This window comes from Copadichromis virginalis, linkage group LG7 (assembly GCF_057382275.1).
Source record: "Copadichromis virginalis isolate Kocher_CV1m ecotype Utaka linkage group LG7, C_Virginalis_male_GT1.1, whole genome shotgun sequence".
Taxonomy (NCBI): Eukaryota; Metazoa; Chordata; class Actinopteri; order Cichliformes; family Cichlidae; genus Copadichromis; species Copadichromis virginalis.
Genome location: NC_140624.1, coordinates 39717713 through 39740872, shown reverse-complemented (window position 1 = coordinate 39740872; position 23160 = coordinate 39717713). Strand labels below are relative to the sequence as shown.

Genomic DNA, 23160 nt, shown 5'->3' with positions numbered 1-23160 from the left:
GACTGAACAAGTATGGCTTGTTGGAAAGGTGTGCCTCCTCTCTCTAAAAAACCCCATAACAGCATGGCTAGCTTTGCAAAATTGTATATGACCCAACCACAAGAGTTCTCATTTGTCATTTGAACCAAACGTGGTCCAAATGACTCATCACAATAATTAGTGTCATGTTTGGTGGAAACCAAACACAGCATATCAGCACAAACACCTCATACCAACTGTCAAACGCAGTGATGGAGTTGTAATGAGTTGGGCTGGTTTTGCTGTCAACTGAGCACCTTGCAGTCAACCATGAACTCCTCTGTATACCAAAATTTATTTGGTTTTTTAAACATATAAATACAGCGTGTAATATGCAATGCGTTGTTGTTCATGTCAGACCAAATTTATTTTATTTTCTAAGACCCAAGAACTGACCAAGGGTGTACTTTCTTTTCACCATGACTGTACATTCCCATGTGCTATTCTTTTTCTTCTCACCCTCATCCCATTCTGGTCCACATTATTTGGTGAGTTAGTCATGTAAGAGAGGTGTATTTAAAAAAAACATTAAAAATGAGGATTAAAAATGAAAAAGATTTAGAAAGTTACATGTTGGACCTTGTATAGTGTATACTACTACATTTGGAGGTCGTTAGCCTCCTCAACCTTACTCTATAATGAAGAGGTGCTGCCTGCCTACTGAGCTGTCTCGTCTGATAATTATTTTGACATTACCTGCTGAGAGCTGGAAGGGAATTATCCTCCACAGCGTCTGCTTGCCATACATTTTCCATGTAAATGACCTTAGTCACTTTCTTTTTTACTGTAATAACAGTAGAGTTAAGTTAAGTTGATCTGTATGACTGCATCCATCACAATTTTGCAAGCACTGATTTAATAAAAAACTTAAAGAGATGAATGGATCTGTTATTATTTTGTCAGTTTCTCTTGCCTGATTAGTTGATCTAGGGACTACAGTTAGCCTAACAGTTTAATTGGAATATCATGAGAATTTTTCACTAAACAGTGTAAGGCAGTTCCTTCCTGTTGTAATCAGGGCATGCATGATTTTTGTATATAGAGATTATCAATAAAGTGCAATAACTGCACATTTGTGTATCAGTCGCGTCATATATGTCTAATGAATTTGCTCTCTTTCCAATCCTGTCTCTTTAATGCTCATACAGTGAATTTGATGGGTGGGGTACGTTCACTTCAATTGCCGTTAAATTTCCATTAAAAACATGTAGATAACACCAGCAGTGCAGTGTGGCACACTGTAGTGGATGGAAGAATGGATAGGTAGATAAATTGAACCATCCAAAGGTTTTCACTTGAACCACCTTAGGTAGAGGTTTGTATTTCATCTTAAAATTTAAGATGGAATTGACGTTACTTCATCCAATACAAATAATGATTACAAAGAAAACAAACAAAAAAACGATTGTCCTTATTTTTACTGCCACATGCTTACTGTTTACACTCACTGTACACTTTATTAGGTACATCTTGCTAATAATTGTTTGGACCTCCTGGGGTTTTGCATTCAGAGATGCTCTTGATTGTAACAACTGTTTATTTGAGTTACTGTTGCTGTAGTTAGAGTTTAGAAGTATTCTGGACATTCTCCTCTGATCTCGGTCATCAACAAGGCACACTTTCTCTGAAGTGGCTGGTGAGTGTATATTGCATTGTTGTGCTCATCTTGACTGACACAGAGCCAGTCATTCCAACCATGGATTCAGGAGTCAGTCTCAGCTAGTTTGCCATTCCAGGTGCTTAAACATGATTACTTTATCTTCTTTAACTATATTTTTAACAAATTTCCAAAGAATTTGAAAAGGTTAACAGCGAGCATGTTTGAAACAAAGGTTTTCTTCAGTTTCCAAGAATAATGGCTAGTACAAGTTACATATGAGCATAAATCTAAAAGAAGTGCTTGTTCAGTCTTTGACCTTAATTCAACTACTGCTCACTACAGTGTGCAATAAGTCATTATTAAGTCATGTTTCTAAAATGACTATTGATTTTCTCACACAGCAAGTGCTAGCCAAGAGCAATGACAAAATGCAGAAGCAGAGATAAGAGTGAAGTTTCTATGAGATCAGTCCCTGCAGACGATTAGTTATTATCCACAGCTGCTGATGAATCGCTCATCGCTGTGCTGCTTTGATCACTTTGCTCAAGGTAATTTCCTCTTATTTTGTAGTATCCCTGGCAGAAAAATCAATGACTGTTTGAATTACTTTGAATGGCTGAATTTGTATGAATAGATAAGTAATGACTGAATGATTTATAAGCTTTAATGGGGGGGGCGCTTTCTGGGCACACAATTCAAATGTCTTCGTGAGGTTTAACAGCTTGAACTGAAATACGAGAATCCCAACTTCCTGGCTGCTTGACCTCATCTGCCGCCGTGGCAGATTCCACGCCACGTTGTTGAATGTTACTACTGTCACATTTTAAATACAGTTATTAAAAACACATATTGTGTGCATGTTTGTGCATGTGTATGAAAACCAATTAATCTCTATGTCAGAACATCTGGAAGTCTATGCGTTCGAGTCCATTAATGCCTCAGAATAGAAGAGAATCCGAAAGAGGAAAGATACTCATCCATGCATGCACACACGCAGAGCGCTGTATGTCTCTGATAGCTTCTATTATCTAGGTCTCCCTCCTGGCTGCACATCAAACATGGATGAGCTCCAGCCATAAAAGGCTCCATTTTCCTTTGATTTATACAAGGAATAAAAATCGGAAAGGTGAAAAGTCCAAACCATCCATATTTTATCAGCTCACTGACACCAAAGGCAAGACAGACCAAAAAATTTAACATATAGCTAAACCCAAAATAGACCATGATAGGACCAAAGACAGGAACTGCAATACTGAACCCCATTGATCTCAGTGACCAAACACCTTCTAACATGATGTGTTACAGACTAAACTGGTAATCAAATTTGATCAACATGGAGATGAAGTAGATGATATGTTTTATATTTGTTCTAAATTATGATGGAGATGGAGTGAACAGATACTGTGTTAGGATCAATAAACCATTCCTCTGGGTCCTGTTTGTCTTATATCTTGTTAAAAGACACCAGTGATACCATCAGTACTGTGCCAAAGAGGGGCTTTATCTAGGTGTCCCTGTGGTTTTAGTTGTTATGAGAGAGAGGGTGAGGGGTTGTGAGGAATGAGTTTGTGTGTGTAGGTGGGGCTGGTGGGGGCTTGTGTGTACTGATAGAGTTTTGGTCACAATGAACATTATTATTATATTTTGTTTCATTGTCGGCCTTAGCAATGGTGGTATATTTGCAGCAGTATCTAGTATCTAAGACAGTTGTTGAAGTGGTTAGCATTGTTGCCTCACTCGTCATTTGGAAACTGTCCTTTGTGACCGTGACATTGAATGGTTGGCTGTCTCTCTGTCTTGGCCCAGTAATGGACTGGTGATTGGCTGGGAAATGCTCCTGCTCCTCTGTGACTTTGGTTAAGCGGTTAAAAAATGAATGTATGTTGAATAAAATTGTACACATGACATTGGACATCTCTGCTTAGACTGCTGTCCCATGTGGCCAAGACCTAGGTAAGGGTTAGAAAATGGATGGATGTTTGACTATAGACAGTCGTCAGAGACAATTCCATATCCTTTCTTTTTGTTGGTTGAGGTCTTAAATATCTGTTAGCCCTATCACAAGCTATATGTATCTATGCTCCTTCCTTCCACCAGTCTATTTTCATATCTAAATTGCTGCACACCTAGCCCTGCTCCCATTCCCTCCTTCTCCTCTCATCCTTCCTTCCTGTCTCCTCTTGTTCCTACTTCCCATCTTCTCCCCTTCCCCTTCTTTCTCCGTTAGCCATCCTGTCTGAATAATGCAGTGGCCACACAGCTGCACTACCATTGTTCCAGCTTCAATGTTAATGTTGTGTCCTTGTCACAATTATTAGGTCACTATCATCCATCAACGCTAATCATTGTCATACAGATACGAACAAACAAAACACATTATGGAGAACAAAGGCACACACATGTAGAGAACAAAGGCTTGTATGGAGCAAAGAACCACGTTGTGGTTTATGACACTCGTGTTAAATTAAATGATGCACTTTGAAAAGGCAAACACAACAGGCACTTTATCATCAGAGAGAAATGAAAAAAGGAAATTAATTTCTGTATGAAACCTTGATCTGAATTTAATGGCAGCATCAAGTCTCAAAAATGCTGGGATGGGGCACCAAAAGAACAGGACAACATTAGCAACTGGTTTCCTCAGTTCCCAGAGGTTTACACTCTGTTGCTAAAATAAGGTGACCATGTCCCAACCTTTTGAGACATTCTGTGTCATGGATGGCTGTGTGGCAGGCAGGGAAGCAGGAGTGGTGGATCCAAAATGCAGGACTCAGACACAGAAGTACAACTTAAAGCGCAGCTTTATTGCTGGGAAAACCTCTTACTAAACTAAACTCACCAAAAGACAAACAAAAACGCTGGTGGACTAAAACACTGTAGCAGAAATACTGAACTGGCACTGGAGACAAAACACACACAGCTTGTTGAGGGTGAACAGACATTAACGACGCAACGCTGACACAAAGACACACTGGGCTTAAATACACTGAGGGAGTCATCAAGGAATTAGAGACAGAAGGGGGACACAGCTGGGAGAAATAAGACCTAACGAGACAGGGAGAGCAAAGCCGGAACACTGACATCAGACGGGAACAAGAACCTTCAAAGTAAAACAGGAAACAAAACACACTTTACTAAGACACAGACTAGACAGAGAGAGACAGACTTGACACTGACCAAAGTCTACTAAATAATCATCATAATCAAAACAGTATCACTGATAAATCATAATCTAGAAAAACACCAAAGCATGAAAAACAGAAAGCTGGGTCAACATGACATTCTGCCTTCTGTTTTTATTGACACTTTGCAATGTATCCCAGCTATTCTATTATTGGGGATTAACAATGACAATGTTTGCTGCCACACAAGCAGACTGGGTGAGAATGGGAATTTGAGAGCATTTTATCAATAATAAAACTTCCGCATCTTCTGTGTCGATCACATCGTTGGGGTCTGGTTTTGCTTTAAATTTCTGGATTTCAAGAATGGAGAATGCTTGGGACTGAGCATGGCTCTTTTGCAGGGTCATTTGTTCATCAGACAAATCCTTTTTCCTTAAAGGGTTATGTATAGATTTGGCCCACTACAGGGCTGAGGATGAAGGCTAATATGGATTAGGTTAAATAAGCCCATTGAAACATGAAAGGCTGCTGATAGCTGATGTGGGAGTATCAGACATCTACTTGTAGAGACCTGAGGCTTTGGGGTATTGGCCGAGTGTGTGTGTTTCTGTGTGTCTGAGTGCTGCAAATGAATCGATAGCGATTAGAGCAGGCTGGGTTCTATTGCCTATTTAATTATCCTCCATCAAACAAACACGGTAGCATGTTAAGATCACTTGGGCTGCAGTTCTTCACATACACACACCCTCACAGAGAGAGGGCAGCAGTCAATTTTATTTTTCAAATAGAAAAAAAAATGAGAGGATCAAGGTCACCAGCAGAGAAGGACAACGGCCCTTAACCCCTGTTCTCTGTTAGGGGGAAATCTTTAAAAAGGTAATCAGCGAGGCTAGTTGGCAAGATAGAATTGAATATGAATTAAGTAAGAAGAATCTGATTTCTCTGGGTTTACTTGATAAGAGTCAGTGTTAGTGTCTTTCCTTTTGGAACTGGAAACTTGGGCAATTGATCTTACGTACTGTTCATCAGCTCAGCCTCATCATACATAAAGCTTTGTCTGTTTTAAAGCATCTGAGCCGTTGTGGTCTACTGCCACCATCTGACTGCATGAATAATAAAGAATGGCAACATGTCAACGTAAAAACAAAACAAGCCATTTGGATGTCACAGCTTGGAAAGAGCAACATGGCCCCTGTCAGCGTCTGACAGACAGCTGTGAGAAGTGTGTGGTGTCTGATTAGTGCCTCTTTCTGTTTCTCTCTCTCTCTCTCTCTTTGGCATGATTACATAACAGGGTATGTCTAGTAAAATCTTGTGTTGTGTATGTGTTGTTACAGTATGTGCTGACTGACTCAGTACATATGTGTGACATAGATTCATCCAATAGTCTCTCAAGGATTTATTAGAGCGTCGTAAAAGTTTATAATCTATCTGCCCATTTATAATCTATAATGGGCAGCCTGCTCTTTCTCTTCTTTCTGCATCTGAGCATATCTTTTAGTAATCTTGGGCTTCTTGTGTATTTGTTTTTTTTTCTTATTTCCCTTTTCACCTAATCTTCTCTCTCTGTCACTCACTTGGCTCTGAAACTATTTCTGTGCACTCCGAATTCCAGATTTTCTTTCAGAAATAATCGAGCATTTGTTTTGAAAGCAATGTTTTGGTTGCTTTGCTTTAGCTGATGAACTGTGACCTGACATCATGATAAAGATACCACTGTTGTACGAATCTTCATAAAAATATCTAGTGCTGGGCGATATGACGATATATATCGTGTGGACGATAGAAAAGTGTCTATCATGCCATTTGTCTTCTACCGTTTCTAACCTAATTTTATAAATTATTACATAAAATATATCATTAAACAGCCTGTGGCAGATATATTAGTGTTGTCTTCTCACTATACATACTCTTAACTTTATGCAAGAGAAAATAAAGTTAAAAAAAAGATATTTTTTGCAAAGAAACTCCGTCTTGTGGTTTTGCGACATGGTGCTGCTTTATGTGCATGCTTTACGGTAACTCAAAACGATGGACGTGCGACAGGTTGCAGTTTCATGCCTGGACATGCAACAGGAAGAGACAGCTACACAGGCAGCCCAAGAAGAAGCACTTTTACCGAAAAAAGAGGGGGTACGTCTGTGATTTGGTTACATTTTGGGTTCAACAGCACCAACACGTAGCAGAAGACGCCCATTTGACAACAGTTCTGATGGCTAAAGATCCAAACGGGACACAAAAAAAAAGAAAAAAGAAAATGTGGTATCGAGGCCGATAAAAAGAAAAAAAAAAAAAAAAGAAGACGCCCATTTGCAAGCTATGCTATAAAACTATTCCTGCACCCAATGGCAGCACAACAAATCTCTTCTATCACCTACAGAAGGTCCACGAAGAAGAAAACTCAAGAATCCAGAAAATCCGAGCTAAACCAAGTTGTGGAACGATGGGAGCAAGTTGGGAAAAGAAAAACTATAGCCAGCTGAAGATACAGCAGTCTTTCGCACAAGATACGCCGTATGAGAAAACGTTCCAGCGCCATAAACAAATCACAGGAGCCATCTCGCGTTACATTTGTAAAGGCATGGTTCCTGTTTATGTAGTTGAGAAGGACAGCTTTCGTGACCTCATCAAAGTCTTTGATCCGTGGTACGTTATGCCCGGTCGTAAGCACTTCAGTAAAGTTGAGTTGCCTCGCTTATATGATGCATGCCGGGCCAAAGTAGAGAAGGATGTTTGCAGTGTCGTGCATTATGCCTTGATGACTGACCTATGGACGAGCAGAGATACACAGCCCTACATGAGCGTAACCATCCCTTTCATTAACAAAGACAGCACCCTCTGTGCTCGCTGTTTACAGACTGCATACTTTCCAGATGCCCACAGGTCAGGTGGTATATCGTGATATATATTGTTATCGTGACATAAAATAATTCATATCGTGATAAATATTTTTTCCATATCACCCAGCACTAAACATATCTGTACATGACTATATATACAGTGGGGCAAAAAAGTATTTAGTCAGCCACCGATTGTGCAAGTTCCCCCACTTAAAATGATGACAGAGGTCAGTAATTTGCACCAGAGGTACACTTCAACTGTGAGAGACAGAATGTGAAAAAAAATCCATGAATCCACATAGTAGGATTTGTAAAGAATTTATTCGTAAATTAGGGTGGAAAATAAGTATTTGGTCACCTCAAACAAGGAAAATCTCTGGCTCTCACAGACCTGTAACGTCTTCTGTAAGAAGCTTTTCTGTCCCCCACTCGTTACCTGTATGAATGGCACCTGTTTGAACTCATCATCTGTATAAAAGACACCTGTCCACAGCCTCAAACAGTCAGACTCCAAACTCCGCCATGGCCATGACCAAAGAGCTTTCGAAGGACACCAGGAAAAGTATTGTAGACCTGCACCAGACTGGGAAGAGTGAATCTACAATAGGCAAGCAGCTTGGTGTGAAAAAATCAACTGTGGGAGCAATCATCAGAAAATGGAAGACATACAAGACCACTGATAATCTCCCTCGATCTGGGGCTCCACGCAAGATCTCATCCCGTGGGGTCAAAATGATCATGAGAACGGTGAGCAAAGATCCCAGGACCACACGGGGGGACCTGGTGAATGACCTGCAGAGAGCTGGGACCAAAGTAACAAAGGTCACCATCAGTAACACACTACAACGGCAGGGAATCAAATCCCGCAGTGCCAGACGTGTTCCGCTGCTGAAGCCAGTGCATGTCCAGGCCCGTCTGAAGTTTGCCAGAGAGCACATGGATGATACAGCAGAGGATTGGGAGAATGTCATGTGGTCAGATGAAACCAAAGTAGAACTTTTTGGTATAAACTCAACTCGTCGTGTTTGGAGGAAGAAGAATACTGAGTTGCATCCCAAGAACACCATACCTACTGTGAAGCATGGGGGTGGAAACATCATGCTATGGGGCTGTTTTTCTGCCAAGGGGACAGGACGACTGATCCGTGTTAAGGACAGAATGAATGGGGCCATGTATCGTGAGATTTTGAGCCAAAACCTCCTTCCATCAGTGAGAACTTTGAAGATGAAACCAGGCTGGGTCTTCCAACATGACAATGATCCAAAACACACCGCCCGGGCAACAAAGGAGTGGCTCCGTAAGAAGCATTTGAAAGTCCTGGAGTGGCCTAGCCAGTCTCCAGACCTCAACCCCATAGAAAATCTGTGGCGGGAGTTGAAAGTCCGTGTTGCTCGGCGACAGCCCCAAAACATCACTGCTCTCGAGAAGATCTGCATGGAGGAATGGGCCAAAATACCAGCTACTGTGTGTGCAAACCTGGTAAAGACCTATAGTAAATGTTTGACCTCTGTTATTGCCAACAAAGGTTATGTTACAAAGTACTGAGTTGTATTTTTGTTATTGACCAAATACTTATTTTCCACCCTGATTTACGAATAAATTCTTTACAAATCCTACCATGTGGATTCATGGATTTTTTTTTCACATTCTGTCTCTCACAGTTGAAGTGTACCTCTGGTGCAAATTACTGACCTCTGTCAACATTTTAAGTGGGGGAACTTGCACAATCGGTGGCTGACTAAATACTTTTTTGCCCCACTGTATATTCTATGCATGGTCACCAGCCTTAGCTTTGATACCAGCTATTGAACAAACATTTGAGTTTTTGCGCTCCACAATGACATTCAAACAGAACTGTAAGGCAAAACGTACTAAGTTCAATTTTGTAATAGAGTCATCATCACCCAGAAGTGATCCGGACTCTGAAAGCGAGCTAATTTAAACTGCTAAATGTTTTATCAGATATCTGTAGGTTCCTCTCAGTAAAGAGCACTTAACACAACTTCATCTGCTAACAGAGACTAAGTGAATTACTTTTTCTGACTGAAATGAGCCTTTTCAGTCTTGCTTGACTTATGTCCTTGTATGTGTCACTTTTTCATCGTGGAAACAGATTTTTTTTCCCCCTTTTTTGAGCACAGTTGCACTGCTGTTTAATCCAGGAGACTGTCAGTTCTATGTGAGCCAGTCACCTAACAATGTATCTGCAGGAGATGAACAGGACTCCCACTGCTGGAACTCTACAGCACATACCTAAAATACTGTCTTCTACTTTGCAACTCTATCACAGTGATAAGACAGGCAGTAGAGTGTATGTTATCTGCTCTAGGTCTCACACACAGGACCACTGCAGTATTTCACTTCTTCTCTCTCACTCTCACTTCTCCTTCCTTTTTCTTTTTTTTTTGTTCTTTGCCGAGTCCCGCCTCATCACCTCTCTTTCTCTCTTCCCACTCCTCTGGAGTTCTCTCATCTTTCTCCCCCCTGCTGCATCCTCTACCCCTCTCTACCTCTTTCCCCTCCTCCCCACATGTCTGTCTGTTCGAAACTGGAGCAACGTCTTAATCGAGGCTCCCGGACGTGACGGGAATTTCTAAGCAACCCCAGCTCTGCAGTACAGACACAAACACACATACACACACAAAAACACACACATTCTGCTTGGCAGCCAATTAACAGCCTGCGATCCCGCACCAAAGGAATAACTGCATGTTGATGAGCTGGCGGCCGTGTGCGCTTGTGTGTGCATGTGTGTTCATGATGAGCTGGTGGCCGTCAGAGCCACTTACACAGATAGAAGGATATGTCTTTTATGTGTTCAAGGGAACGAGGGGGATTATGGTGCATTAAAAACCATCTCCGTGAGGGACAAACTAAGACAGTAACAAGGAAGTGTGAATTTGTGCCTGGGATTCTCTTTGTGTGTGCGGCGCTGTCCCGACACTTTCAGGATATGTGGGTGTCGGTGCCTATAAGAAGCATTAGGAGAACAATGCAGATGATTTACTTGGAGCGGAGCCTTGCTTTCTCCTCCTCTTCCTCCTCCTCATCCTTCCTCTATTTTTGTTACTTTTCATTCTTCTCCACCTCCTCCTCACTTCTATCCTGCCTCCACTTTTGAGAGTTCATCCAAAGGTGAATGCTTGACAAAAAAGAAAAAGAAAAAGTATCTTTCCCACTCCAAAAAATCATATATTCTCTTTATCTGTCAAAAATATTGACACCAACCATGACACAATATCCCCGAGCAGCAAACTGCTGTATTTGCCAGTCGAGGTTTCATCATCCGTCTTGTTTTCTTGAGAGACACAGTAAATGTTGAAAAGACTGTGGGTTTAAAACCTGGCTCCATGCTGTTTCTGCCCTACTTCTCTGCATCATCATCATATTAGTCTTTGTTCTATACTCTTAGGAAAGGTAAAATAAGTAAGGATAGATGAGAGGTATAAACTGCTATTAGAAAATCTGACAAAAATAACATTCAGTGCTGTAAATTATCAGTTGCAACATATTACAAGGCATGACAATAATTAATTGATTAAAAATATATCTTTACATATTTTGGTTGGTGTGATTGTTTAGTTTGACGCATAAACAGTTGTTAATTTGTTTCTATGTGCAGAAGTATACATCCAGATGAGGGCTTTAATGTTAATTACCCTTTGGAAAAAACATGGAGTACATCTTGGATTGTGTAGTCTAGAGTCAGTATGTTACAATTATATGTGTATCATTACATCACATGGTTGTGTTATTCATTTCTAATCATAAAACTGTAAAACCACTAGTAGGAAAGTATTATTTTAACAAAAGGAAAATGCAAATTAAAAGGCAGGAAATCACAAAGCAGGTCTGCAAACAACTTGAAAAATAACAAGGAAAATTAATTTATTTATGTATTTATGCTTAGTATTTAATACCAAATATGGTATAATAGAAGACATATTTCAGAGGTATTTCAAAAGTTTTGGGAGTACATGTATGAGGAAGGAGATCCTGCCATCTAGTGGATGAAACCTCAAATTACTGTTGGAAGAATAATAAAAAGGCCCTATGTATAGACGAGGTGTTTCATACTTTCTTCATAGACTTTCAAAAAAAAAAAAGTCTGGTCTGTATTAAATGATTTCCACTAAAAATTGAGTTTAACTTTCGCACCATAACTGAATATTGCTTCCCTCAAATCTAAGCTTGGTAGTTTTGTAGTCTCTTATGATCACTGGTAAAAACTTGTAATGAAGAAATCATATGAGTGATGTCAGAAGTCCTGTGAAACCCTGGAAGAGTTCCCAGTCTTTCACAGGGAGCTGAGATGAATGCTGAGAGAATGAATGTCATTCATGTTCACATTATGCAATCTATAAAGAAAGCATATGTTTGGACTGTGGGAGGAAGCCTGATTACCAAGAAAGATACTTCAAAGTATCCATGATGATGGTGCAGTACTTAGCACAGTTTCTTCACTCTGGCCTCACAGCAACAGCGAATCTACAGCTGGCTGGTTCAGGACTTTATGTGTGTAGTTTCTCACTGAATCTATGTCGGATCTGTTCAGCTGCTTCCTCCTGCAGTACAACAACATGCAAGTTAACTTTACTGGCGATTCTAAATTTGACAAAGGTATGACTGTGTACTTGAGTGATCTTCTGTCTTTCTCTGTGTTGGCTCTTCGACTGACTGTAAACCTGTTCAGGCAAACAAGTCCTTCTTTTGCTGGAGTATGCTGTCGGCAGACACAAAAGCTGTGTGATGGATATATAATCTCAACTTCACTTTAGCAATTTAATGGAAATGAACAAATTCATTCTGAGTATTTACTCATGATGCTAAATTAAATTAAGGGGATATTTCAGAAATGATTATTATTTCATTGCTCATTTGGTCTTCAAGATAAACACACTTTTGTCTGACAGATTTAAAGATACACATATTTATTCAGTCTTACAGTAATGAACAGATTAAATGATTTCAATTGATTTTTTTCTTTACTTTTAATTTTGGCTTTGTCTGACATTCATATTCTTGTAGAAACATTATTGTTGTTTCTTTAAAGAAAAAAGCAGACATATTTAATCTGGAGAAATTAATAAAAATGGGATTTGATTGTGCAGACCAAAAAAAACCCACTTAATATTTAACTCCATGTGGGTAGTTTTAATTTTGTGTTGGTTCCCAACAAATGACAGCTCTGCATGTCAAAGTGAACAAGAAAACGTTTATCAGCTCAGGTGTTAAAAAAAATTTAAAACTGTGCATTTAGTTTCCACAAGGTCTATGTGAGCTGTGCTTTTTAATATCCAGCAGCCTATTTTACAAATGCAGTGCTACAGAATTCAAAGAAACATGAAGAACAAAATAAGTATCGGCTAATACACGCAATCATTTTACAAGTCAGATCATTTGAGCTGAGACTGAAAATAAATAAATAAATAAATACTTTAAATCTGATAATTATCAACAGCCAACTGTAGCAATTTAATAAAGTATGTTAAAGATTTACAGTTCTGATCCTACATTGAACATTAACTGAAGTCAGTATTCTTGAGAAAAAGCCCCACAAATTGGTTATATGTGATAAATGCATCAAACTGCACTATGTTCTGCAATTACCGTGAAAGAGTATGTAGGCGTTCTTGGATTTTGGATTTCTGGTTGTGTTTTTTTTAAATATCACATTTGAACAAAAATTTAAATAATGTAACTGAATATTTACTTAATCAAAGTAAACAATAAAAACTTGATGTCAGATCTGAAATATGTAGCATTTACGCTTATTACACATTTATATATTTTACATGTTTTTGTCACTGAGGCAGCCTATATGGACATTAGTAAATACATGCGGTAATCAAATAGTTTCACAGAAAAGAAGTGATGTCATAAATCCTGTAAAACAGCTCCACCCAGTGGAGATCTGTGGCAAAGACCAGAACATTCCTGAAGACTCTGGAACTCCTCCACTTAGTATATATAAACTGGGACAGTCTCACTGCTGAGACAGAAAGCAAGACAAGCAACACCAAGAAGACAACAGACACCTGAACAGTGTTTCATCTCACAAGAAGAGGACTCAACACTAAACCCACTGAAGATGCTGTGCTCTCATGGAGTCCAGTCTGCACTCAGTCCATTCATGGACTTCTACTGGCCTGTGCGCAGTCTGTGGCCAGAGATCAAGCCTCTCTTCTACCAGCAGGATCTCCTGCAGAGAAACCTACAGGAGCTGTGCAGCAGTCTGGAGCTGATGGATAAACTTCAACACAGGATCCTGGAGGAGACAGATCCTTTCCAAAGCAGCATGGCTGTGCAGCCAGTTACCGTCCAGCTGGAGAAAGAGGGAGACAAGTTTGCTCTGATGCTGGACACTCAAGGCTTTTCCCCAGAGGAGCTGTCTGTCAGGCAGGTGGGCAGGAAGCTGAGAGTCAGTGGCAAGACAGAGAAGAAGCAGGAGGATGGGAAAGGCTCGTACTCTTACAGACTGCAGGAGTTCAGACAGGAGTTTGATCTGCCTGAAGGACTGAACCCTCAAACCATCACGTGCCACCTGTCTCCAGATGGGAAGCTCCACATCCAGGCAGCCAAAGCTCCGTGTGTTGAAGAGGCTGAGAGAGAGCTGACTATCAAGAGGAGCTCAGAGGACAAAGCACAGCAGAGTGTGTGTTCACAGGCAGAAGACAGCAGGACAGAGACACACAGCAGCACACAGGACAAACCTGAAAACATGGATATGAAATGATACCAATGTAAAATAAATGTTTTTGTATTGATATTCATTCAGTTTTCATGTGTTGAGAAATAAATGTTATCAAAGCTTAACTATGTTTTCTGTGTCTTTCTTTCTAAGTCCTACATTAAAAAGAAAGAAAGAAAAAAAGCACAGAGGAGGATAGAAGGAGTTTTATTGAGGTCCTGTGATCCATGCATCCAAGTTCTCCAGCTCTAAAATTCTAAACTTTATGGCTTTTAAAAATAGAAACAAATGAGGACAAATTGAATTTGGTAGTTCAGACTGAAAACTGTTGTTTAATTCAACACCATCTGGGTTTGATGAATGAGCTCCTGGCTTTATCTGAGTTAACACTTCATAGACCAGGTGGTTTCAGAGTAGTTCATGCAATCTTATTGTCTGTTCCAAAAATGTGACAACACTCGATGTCAAAGTGAACAACAGAACATTCAGTTCACAAGTAAGAAAAATCAAATACTGCGCAATTAGTTTCCACAAGTTCTGTGTGTGTGTGTTGCTTTTCAATTTCCAGTAATCTATTAAACAAATGAAAGTTACAGCCTTCAAACAAACATGAAGAATGTACCAAGTATTGATAAATTGAGCAAATATTTTACAAGCCAGACTATTTCACCATATAATTTAACAACAATTATATACTGCACATGTGATAATTACTAACATCATGCTATTTGAAGTTAGCAAAACACATTTGCAAAAACATATTCTTATTAAGAATTATTAAGTGAACTCGGCACTCTTGAGAAACAACCCATCCTAGTGGATATATGTGGTAATGGCTATATGTTGAAACATGTTCACCTGTTTCTCTACACATTCTTAGAATTTGGAGTTTATGTTATTTGATTTTAATAATATGTTTTGGATTATAAAATTGATTTGAACTAGTGTTTAAAAAATATCAGCATGAACCCAAACATTTTTTGATCAGTAGACAAATAGCTTTTCACATCAGACATGAAGTGCATTCAGTTCACAAGTGACGTCAGAAGTTCTGTGAAACAGCGCCACCCAGTGGAGATCTGTGGCAAAGACCAGAACATTCCTGAAGATTCTGGACCCCTTCTGGGGAAATGGTGTACATCTAAGGCTTACCTCCGATGTTTGCATTTAAATTCGTATTTAAATCAATGGACTTGTTAAAAACAAATTCACTGCATATATGGTTAGAATGGATATTCCAGTAAATATTGTATTATATTATACTTCTCAAGTAATGCGGAGTTTTGTTCTTTATTTTATTTTTTGTATTTTTCAGTCTTGGTGAGAGCAGGTTGAGGGCTGAGGAAGAAGAGGTCAATTTCCTGCTCGTCTTTCATCAGCATGAATCAGATATTTGTTTAGTAGATATAGTTTTTCTTCTCAGTCAAAGCAAATGAAAATTTGGGGGAAAAATAGTACATATTTCAAGTCATGGATGGGGATTTAAGTTTTTCCAGCAGCAAAAGTGAGGTTCTGTTCCTGGGAAACAGCTCCACCCAGTGGAGATCTGTGGCAAATGCAGGAAAGTTCCCGAAGACTCTGGAACTCCTCCACTTAGTATATATAAACTGGGACAGTCTCACTGCTGAGACAGAAAGCAAGACAAGCAACACCAAGAAGACAACAGACACCTGAACAGTGTTTCATCTCACAAGAAGAGGACTCAACACTAAACCCACTGAAGATGCTGTGCTCTCATGGAGTCCAGTCTGCACTCAGTCCATTCATGGACTTCTACTGGCCTGTGCGCAGTCTGTGGCCAGAGATCAAGCCTCTCTTCTACCAGCAGGATCTCCTGCAGAGAAACCTACAGGAGCTGTGCAGCAGTCTGGAGCTGATGGATAAACTTCAACACAGGATCCTGGAGGAGACAGATCCTTTCCAAAGCAGCATGGCTGTGCAGCCAGTTGCCGTCCAGCTGGAGAAAGAGGGAGACAAGTTTGCTCTGATGCTGGACACTCAAGGCTTTTCCCCAGAGGAGCTGTCTGTCAGGCAGGTGGGCAGGAAGCTGAGAGTCAGTGGCAAGACAGAGAAGAAGCAGGAGGATGGGAAAGGCTCGTACTCTTACAGACTGCAGGAGTTCAGACAGGAGTTTGATCTGCCTGAAGGACTGAACCATCAAGCCATCACCTGCCACCTGTCTCCAGATGGGAAGCTCCACATCCAGGCAGCCAAAGCTCCGTGTGTTGAAGAGGCTGAGAGAGAGCTGACTATCAAGAGGAGCTCAGAGGACAAAGCACAGCAGAGTGTGTGTTCACAGGCAGAAGCCAGCAGGACAGAGACACACAGCAGCACACAGGACAAACCTGAAAACATGGAATGAGATTTAAAATGACGTCAATTTAAAATAGAATTTTTTTTTCAATGCAAATGATAATTTATGGTCCTATATGTTTTGGGGTTTTTTTGGTTTGTTTTTTGTTTTTGTTTTTTTGTTTTTTTAATGTAATGACGATTAAAAATGTTTAAAGCTGAACTCTGTTTCCTGTGTGTTTTACTTAAGTCATATGTTTAAAAAAAGGCCTTGCCTGAATGGATAGAATGGACATGCCAGTGAACATATAATCGTTAGTATGATTCTGAAATGATGTTTTTTCCCCACTTTTTTCTTATTCATACATTAGTATTATTTTAATTTTACAGAAATCACCAAAAATGAAATTTGATTATGCAGAGAAAAAAGCACAAAGCTTTCATCAATGCCACATGGATTATTTTCATTCAATTTTGATAGTGTTTCATTTAACACTTTAAACTGTTCATCTTTTGTGTCATGAAGAGTATCGATGTTAAAGAAAAGAACCATCATCAGTTCAATAAAATCAGATACTGTGTGATTAGTTTACAGAAGGTCAAGCTTGCTTTTGAATTTACCAATACATGTTGAAGAAATTACTTACTGCACCATTCATGCAAAATGGAACAATAAAACAAATACTAACAGAAACAATTTTGAGTTCAGGTCATTTGTCTTTAAAAACTTAAAACAGTAAACACTTTTGTGTAATCTTTTATTTGCCAGATGTATTTATTTTATCTCAAATTAGGGAAATACTATACATCTATTAATTACCTGCATTAGAAAATCTGAACAAAACATTAAAAAAAGACTTTAGTACATTGGGATTAATGAAGTGAAGTCTGAAATCCTGATAAAAAGATTCTCCAAATTGAGATATATGGCTATTGCAATAAAAACAAATGCTAGTTTATAATCTGAAATCAAAGTTAAAACGTATGTTTTACTTGTTTTATATGTACATTATCCTATTTTTACATGTCTTTTTTTAAAGTGACACAGCCTATATGGATATTAATAAAAAAGGCCACAGTGCAGTGACCGTGCTAACGACTGCACCACCATCATGGTTACTTTGAAGTATCTTTCTTGATAATCAATGTTCCTCCCACAGTCCAAACATATGCTTGATTGTAAGTTGTATAATATGAACATGGATGACATTCATTCTCTGTATGCCACCTATGGCAGCTGGGAGCTGGAGAACATGAATGGATGGAATAGATTATATTATTTATCACTTTCTTTTTCTATCATTTATGTGCTGTATTTTTTTAATGTATGAAATAGAAAAAAAACCCCACACAACATGATTCAGTGTTTGTGATGTTTATTTATCATCAGATATAAATCACAATTACACATATAAAAAGAAATTAATATTATTTAAAAAAAAACATTTATTTTACATTGGTATCATTTCATATCCATGTTTTCAGGTTTGTCCTGTGTGCTGCTGTGTGTCTCTGTCCTGCTGTCTTCTGCCTGTGAACACACACTCTGCTGTGCTTTGTCCTCTGAGCTCCTCTTGATAGTCAGCTCTCTCTCAGCCTCTTCAACACACGGAGCTTTGGCTGCCTGGATGTGGAGCTTCCCATCTGGAGACAGGTGGCACGTGATGGTTTGAGGGTTCAGTCCTTCAGGCAGATCAAACTCCTGTCTGAACTCCTGCAGTCTGTAAGAGTACGAGCCTTTCCCATCCTCCTGCTTCTTCTTTGTCTTGCCACTGACTCTCAGCTTCCTGCCCACCTGCCTGACAGACAGCTCCTCTGGGGAAAAGCCTCGAGTGTCCAGCATCAGAGCAAACTTGTCTCCCTCTTTCTCCAGCTGGACGGCAACTGGCTGCACAGCCATGCTGCTTTGGAAAGGATCTGTCTCCTCCAGGATCCTGTGTTGAAGTTTATCCATCAGCTCCAGACTGCTGCACAGCTCCTGTAGGTTTCTCTGCAGGAGATCCTGCTGGTAGAAGAGAGGCTTGATCTCTGGCCACAGACTGCGCACAGGCCAGTAGAAGTCCATGAATGGACTGAGTGCAGACTGGACTCCATGAGAGCACAGCATCTTCAGTGGGTTTAGTGTTGAGTCCTCTTCTTGTGAGATGAAACACTGTTCAGGTGTCTGTTGTCTTCTTGGTGTTGCTTGTCTTGCTTTCTGTCTCAGCAGTGAGACTGTCCCAGTTTATATATACTAAGTGGAGGAGTTCCAGAGTCTTCAGGAATTTTCTGGTCTCTGCCAGAGATCTCCACTGGGTGACGCTGTTTGACTGGACTAATGACATCACTCGTCAATTGCTCATCCATCATGTCTGACTTCTTTTCTGTGAAACTATTTGATAGGCTGCCTCAGTGACAAAAACATGTAAAATATATAAATGTGTAATAAGCTTTTACTTCAGATTATAGGTTTGCATTTCCATTTAATTGCAATACCCAAAAAATCACCACAAGTGACGGTTCATCAGGAATACAAACTTCACTTGACTATTCCTGTTGGATCAAAGACTTATTTTTGAATATCTTGTTTGGATTTTGTAATACAGGTAATTATTTGGTGTACAGTGTTTCCCCAATTTGACTTTATTTAAAGTTTATTTAAAACAATCTGTACCAAAAATTCTAGACAGTGCGTTTATTATTCCTCTTCCATCAAAATTTATGTTTTACAAATATTTTTATTCTACGTTTTTCCATGAAAGCTGCATTAATAAACGTCTTGAGCATACATCTGTAAATTCAAAAGCAACCTTGATATTGACCTTCTAAGAATTAATCACACAGTTTTTGATTTTACTGAGCTGATGAGGGTTCTTTTCTTCATGTACAGATGTTCTTCCTGACAAAGAAGGTTACAGGACTACTTGAAATATACTGTCATCAATGTACACAAATAATCAAGGATGTATTGTCTGTAACGTTGTGCCTTTTTTTCCTATGCGCGATCAATTTCCACTTAAAATACTAGTACTAAAAATAATACTAATATATAAATATAGAAGTATTCTCCACTGTGGTCAAAGAACACACAAAAATAAAAAAAAACAAGGAAAAAAACATCTGTCATTTCAGAATTATATTAACGATTATGTATTCACTGGAATGTCACCTCTATGCATTCAGGCAAGGCAATTTTTTTAACAAAATGACTTAAAACACACAGTTTAGCTTTTATGATATTTATTCATTATCAGATAAAAAATACTAAAGCACACAGAATCATAAATTATCAGCATTGTTGAGATGCAACAATGTTCAAGTGTCTGTTCTCTTGACTTATCCCTTCTGTCATTCTTCTTTCTCAAAAATAGGACTGTTTATCGTCTTTTGACCTCTTTTATAACTAAAAGAGGTCAAAATTCAGCAGGAACCTTCTGGTCACTACCACAGAGCTTCACTGGGTGGGGCTGTTACTCAGGCTTACTAACATTAAATCATCACTCCTGTGTTTTCAGGAACTTGCCTTCATTTGCGTCACTGCAACACTAGATGCCCGTCTAAACTATCATGAGCTAATATTGTCAGATCTAATCTGAGTATCATCTCAACAAAAGCACACATATAAACACATATAAATGTATATGTGTACACATAAACACAATTAGGGTGTTTGTTTTTATACAATGTTTTAAAAAATATATATTTTGTGTTTAGTATTCATCATCTTAACAATCTTTCCTGTCTTTTCTTTGGATGGACTCCTCCAAATGCATTACTCTGAAGCCACTGTCTGCCTATTAGTACTAAGATCAATAACTGAGACCAGACAAGAATGGGCTACTAATATAATCAAGAAGAAAGAAGAGACTAGCGCACCAAACACTAGAGTTATCCATAAACATTTCAGACTGCAAGTGCGGAAATATTTACTTAAATGTGATCTCTGCTGTTTGTGCCATGCTGCTGATTTATAATGTGTCTATTAATGCACTTAAACTCTTACTGAGTATTTTATCTTTCAAGAAATGCTAAAGTTCATCTTTTTTATTCACAACCAAACTCCAGTGTTACAACATCTATATACCCATGAACATTGTCCATGTTTAAGGCAACTTATAGCGTTTTGAATAACAACTGCATAATTTTACTTTATCAGTGATTTTCAGATTTTCATGACTTGAAAGACGTTGTTTTATGCTTTATGATTTAATACAAGAAGTTGGAAGTAGTTAGCATCATAGATTGACACTAAAAAAACCATTTTTCTGGCAGCAGAGAACATAAAAAAAAAGACAAAGTTTTTTTCAAGGATTACAACCATGTAGATACACACCTTTCAAAGTCAAGCATTGCTTTTTTTGAGGTACAGAAGACATCACATGAAAATTATACATTTAATCAAGCTGTGTTGCAGTTTCGAAGTGAAAGTTAAACATCAGAACATTTTAAGAGAAACTGCTGACTTAAAGGGAAGAAAATAGTGCCAAGAAATTTAAGAAAGGGGAAAAAAAAAAAAACTATGTTCACCAGCCATTGTATAAATACATCTACATCATTTACAATGGTAAAATATTTTCTATAGTCAAGAAAATAAAACCTTTAAGTTAAAGAAGAGTAAATAAATACAAATGGTGAATAAGGGGCCAGAATGCCCTTAATCTGTGATGCCTTATTAACAAACCCTCTTTGAGGTAGATTGGTCTTCTATTCAGTTTTTAACTCCACACAGGAAATGTCCATTATGTGACCTTACGTAATGTGACAAAGCCTGATTGATATGAAGATGAAGCCAGTGAGTGTGGTTGTAGCAGTCATCCTGTACTCACTGAGTCCTATTTGGATGGCAAATGAGCCTTAGCATTGACCAGGCAGGTTCCGGAGCTTTTTCCACAAAGTAACCATCTCCTTGGGACTCCGTTTGTGAACAAGCAGAACAGATCTGTATGCACAAGGATTTTCCCTTTCTCCTGCTGGGAGGTCAAATGTTAAAAAACCCGGGTGATGGGTTGGAGAAAGCCCGAGTCTGTGCAGGCACATTCCAAGATACACATCATCAATAGGGAAAAGGTGGACCCTCTCAGACACCTCTTTCAAACGTAATGCAAGTGATCCAGAATACACCACCCCTCCTCCACCAGCATAGGGTGGATACACTCCTTTGTAGAAATTTTCTGGTATGTAGTATTTTGTGGACGGTTCACGGTTTGGCATTGCATTAGTAATCACGTCCCCGATGAACATATCCATCTCAGTTTTCCTTTTTAAAAGTAGCTGTAGTTTGTGTTCCTCCTCGTTCTTGTGCAGATAATCCAGAAGGGCATTTGTTCTGACAAAGACGTCATCGTCTCCTTTGAAAACAAAGATGGCAGTGGGACAGTACTGCTCGAACCATTGCCAGAACAGCAAGTCCTTTAGGGTCAAATTATAAAAAGTATCTCTGAAGTCCCACAGTAGAATATCCCCATACTTCAGGTTCTCTAGCTCCAGGAGATTTTTTAGGTCTGGGTGTGGACCTGTACCTGAGTCCTGCCTTCCAAGAAGAAAGACTGTGCGCACCAATCCACCTTTTTTATTTGATTCCCCTTCCACCAGACCACTGCGTCCCCATGTTTCACGGATTGCCTGCCTATTTTCAAAGTTTCCCACTTGAGATTTGATAGCCATGAGGAGCATGGGAGAGTCCAGATCAAAGCTACTGTTGTCTTTCCTACACATACCAGGTTGGTTGATAAGAAGGGGGTACTCCCTGTAATACATTGACCTGATAAATGCCCTAATCTGTTCTGGCAGCTTGTTTATATCTTGCATGTGAGGGACTGAACACTTGTATGATGTGTTGTCAGAAATACATTCATTGTTAATCTCTGATAAAAACTTAGCTTTGGGCTTCCTCTGTATGCGAGTTGTGTTTCCTATCAGTAGTGGATTGTGCTCACGGTCCCAAGCATGCTGAAGCTGGTTCCACAGAGCACTGTCCTCCAAACGAAGGTTCCAGAAAGGCCCGAGTGGATGGGAGGCCATAGTTGAAGAATTAGCAGAAATCCCTGGAGCAATATAGTGGATAGTTATTTTTGGCGGAGCGTAGGAGATGGTGATGAATATGGAGATGCCAATATAAATTAAAAGATGGCCAGTCATCATACAAGGCAGCAGACACAAGCACAGCAGTCTCCCATTGCGTTTGCAGCATTTTCCCATTGCCTGTGGTATACAAAGCAGACACACACCTGCACACAGAAAAACATGAGGCTTTCTTTTAAAGATAATAATGCAAAGCAGAGAAAGAAAAATGGCACTGCCTTCACTGTACAGATTTATACAACAGAACGAGTCTCATAAGAGGTTTTATAGCAAACACTGCCATCAACTCAAGGGAGGTTTTTTGTCTCCTTAGTGATGGTCCAGGGAGGTTTATTATCTGTTCTTCTCTACACATTCACAACATCATCTAATACCTACCTGTCGACAGGTACTCAGCCCCTGTAGGAACAATGTGGAAAATGTATTATGAAACAACAAGGATTATTTGCCTCTTTCATCAGTTACTGCTTCCATATTGTATTTGACTTGAAAAGAATGGCCTATTGATTCTACATCTATCTATCTAATTCCAAG

At 39.3% G+C, this 23160-nt stretch overlaps 4 protein-coding genes across 4 annotated transcripts; 2 read left to right on the top strand and 2 right to left on the bottom strand.

Moving 5' to 3' along the window:
• The first annotated feature begins 13565 nt into the window (after window positions 1-13565).
• Window positions 13566-14356, top strand: LOC146705612 (heat shock protein 30-like). The gene has a single exon (XM_085465214.1). The coding sequence runs from the start codon at window positions 13675-13677 to the stop codon at window positions 14317-14319; it is 645 nt and encodes a 214-aa protein (XP_085321340.1). The 5' UTR covers window positions 13566-13674; the 3' UTR covers window positions 14320-14356.
• Window positions 14357-15888: 1532 nt separating this feature from the next.
• Window positions 15889-16789, top strand: LOC146705611 (heat shock protein 30-like). Its single transcript, XM_085465213.1, has one exon. The coding sequence runs from the start codon at window positions 15998-16000 to the stop codon at window positions 16634-16636; it is 639 nt and encodes a 212-aa protein (XP_085321339.1). The 5' UTR covers window positions 15889-15997; the 3' UTR covers window positions 16637-16789.
• Window positions 16790-17997: 1208 nt separating this feature from the next.
• LOC146705610 (heat shock protein 30-like) lies at window positions 17998-18793 on the bottom strand. Its single transcript, XM_085465212.1, has one exon. It carries the CDS (start codon window positions 18671-18673, stop codon window positions 18029-18031), a length of 645 nt encoding a protein of 214 aa, XP_085321338.1. The 5' UTR covers window positions 18674-18793; the 3' UTR covers window positions 17998-18028.
• Window positions 18794-21199: 2406 nt separating this feature from the next.
• On the bottom strand, window positions 21200-22772 carry LOC146705609 (N-acetyllactosaminide beta-1,3-N-acetylglucosaminyltransferase 2). Its single transcript, XM_085465211.1, has one exon. The coding sequence runs from the start codon at window positions 22741-22743 to the stop codon at window positions 21400-21402; it is 1344 nt and encodes a 447-aa protein (XP_085321337.1). The 5' UTR covers window positions 22744-22772; the 3' UTR covers window positions 21200-21399.
• Window positions 22773-23160: the final 388 nt, after the last annotated feature.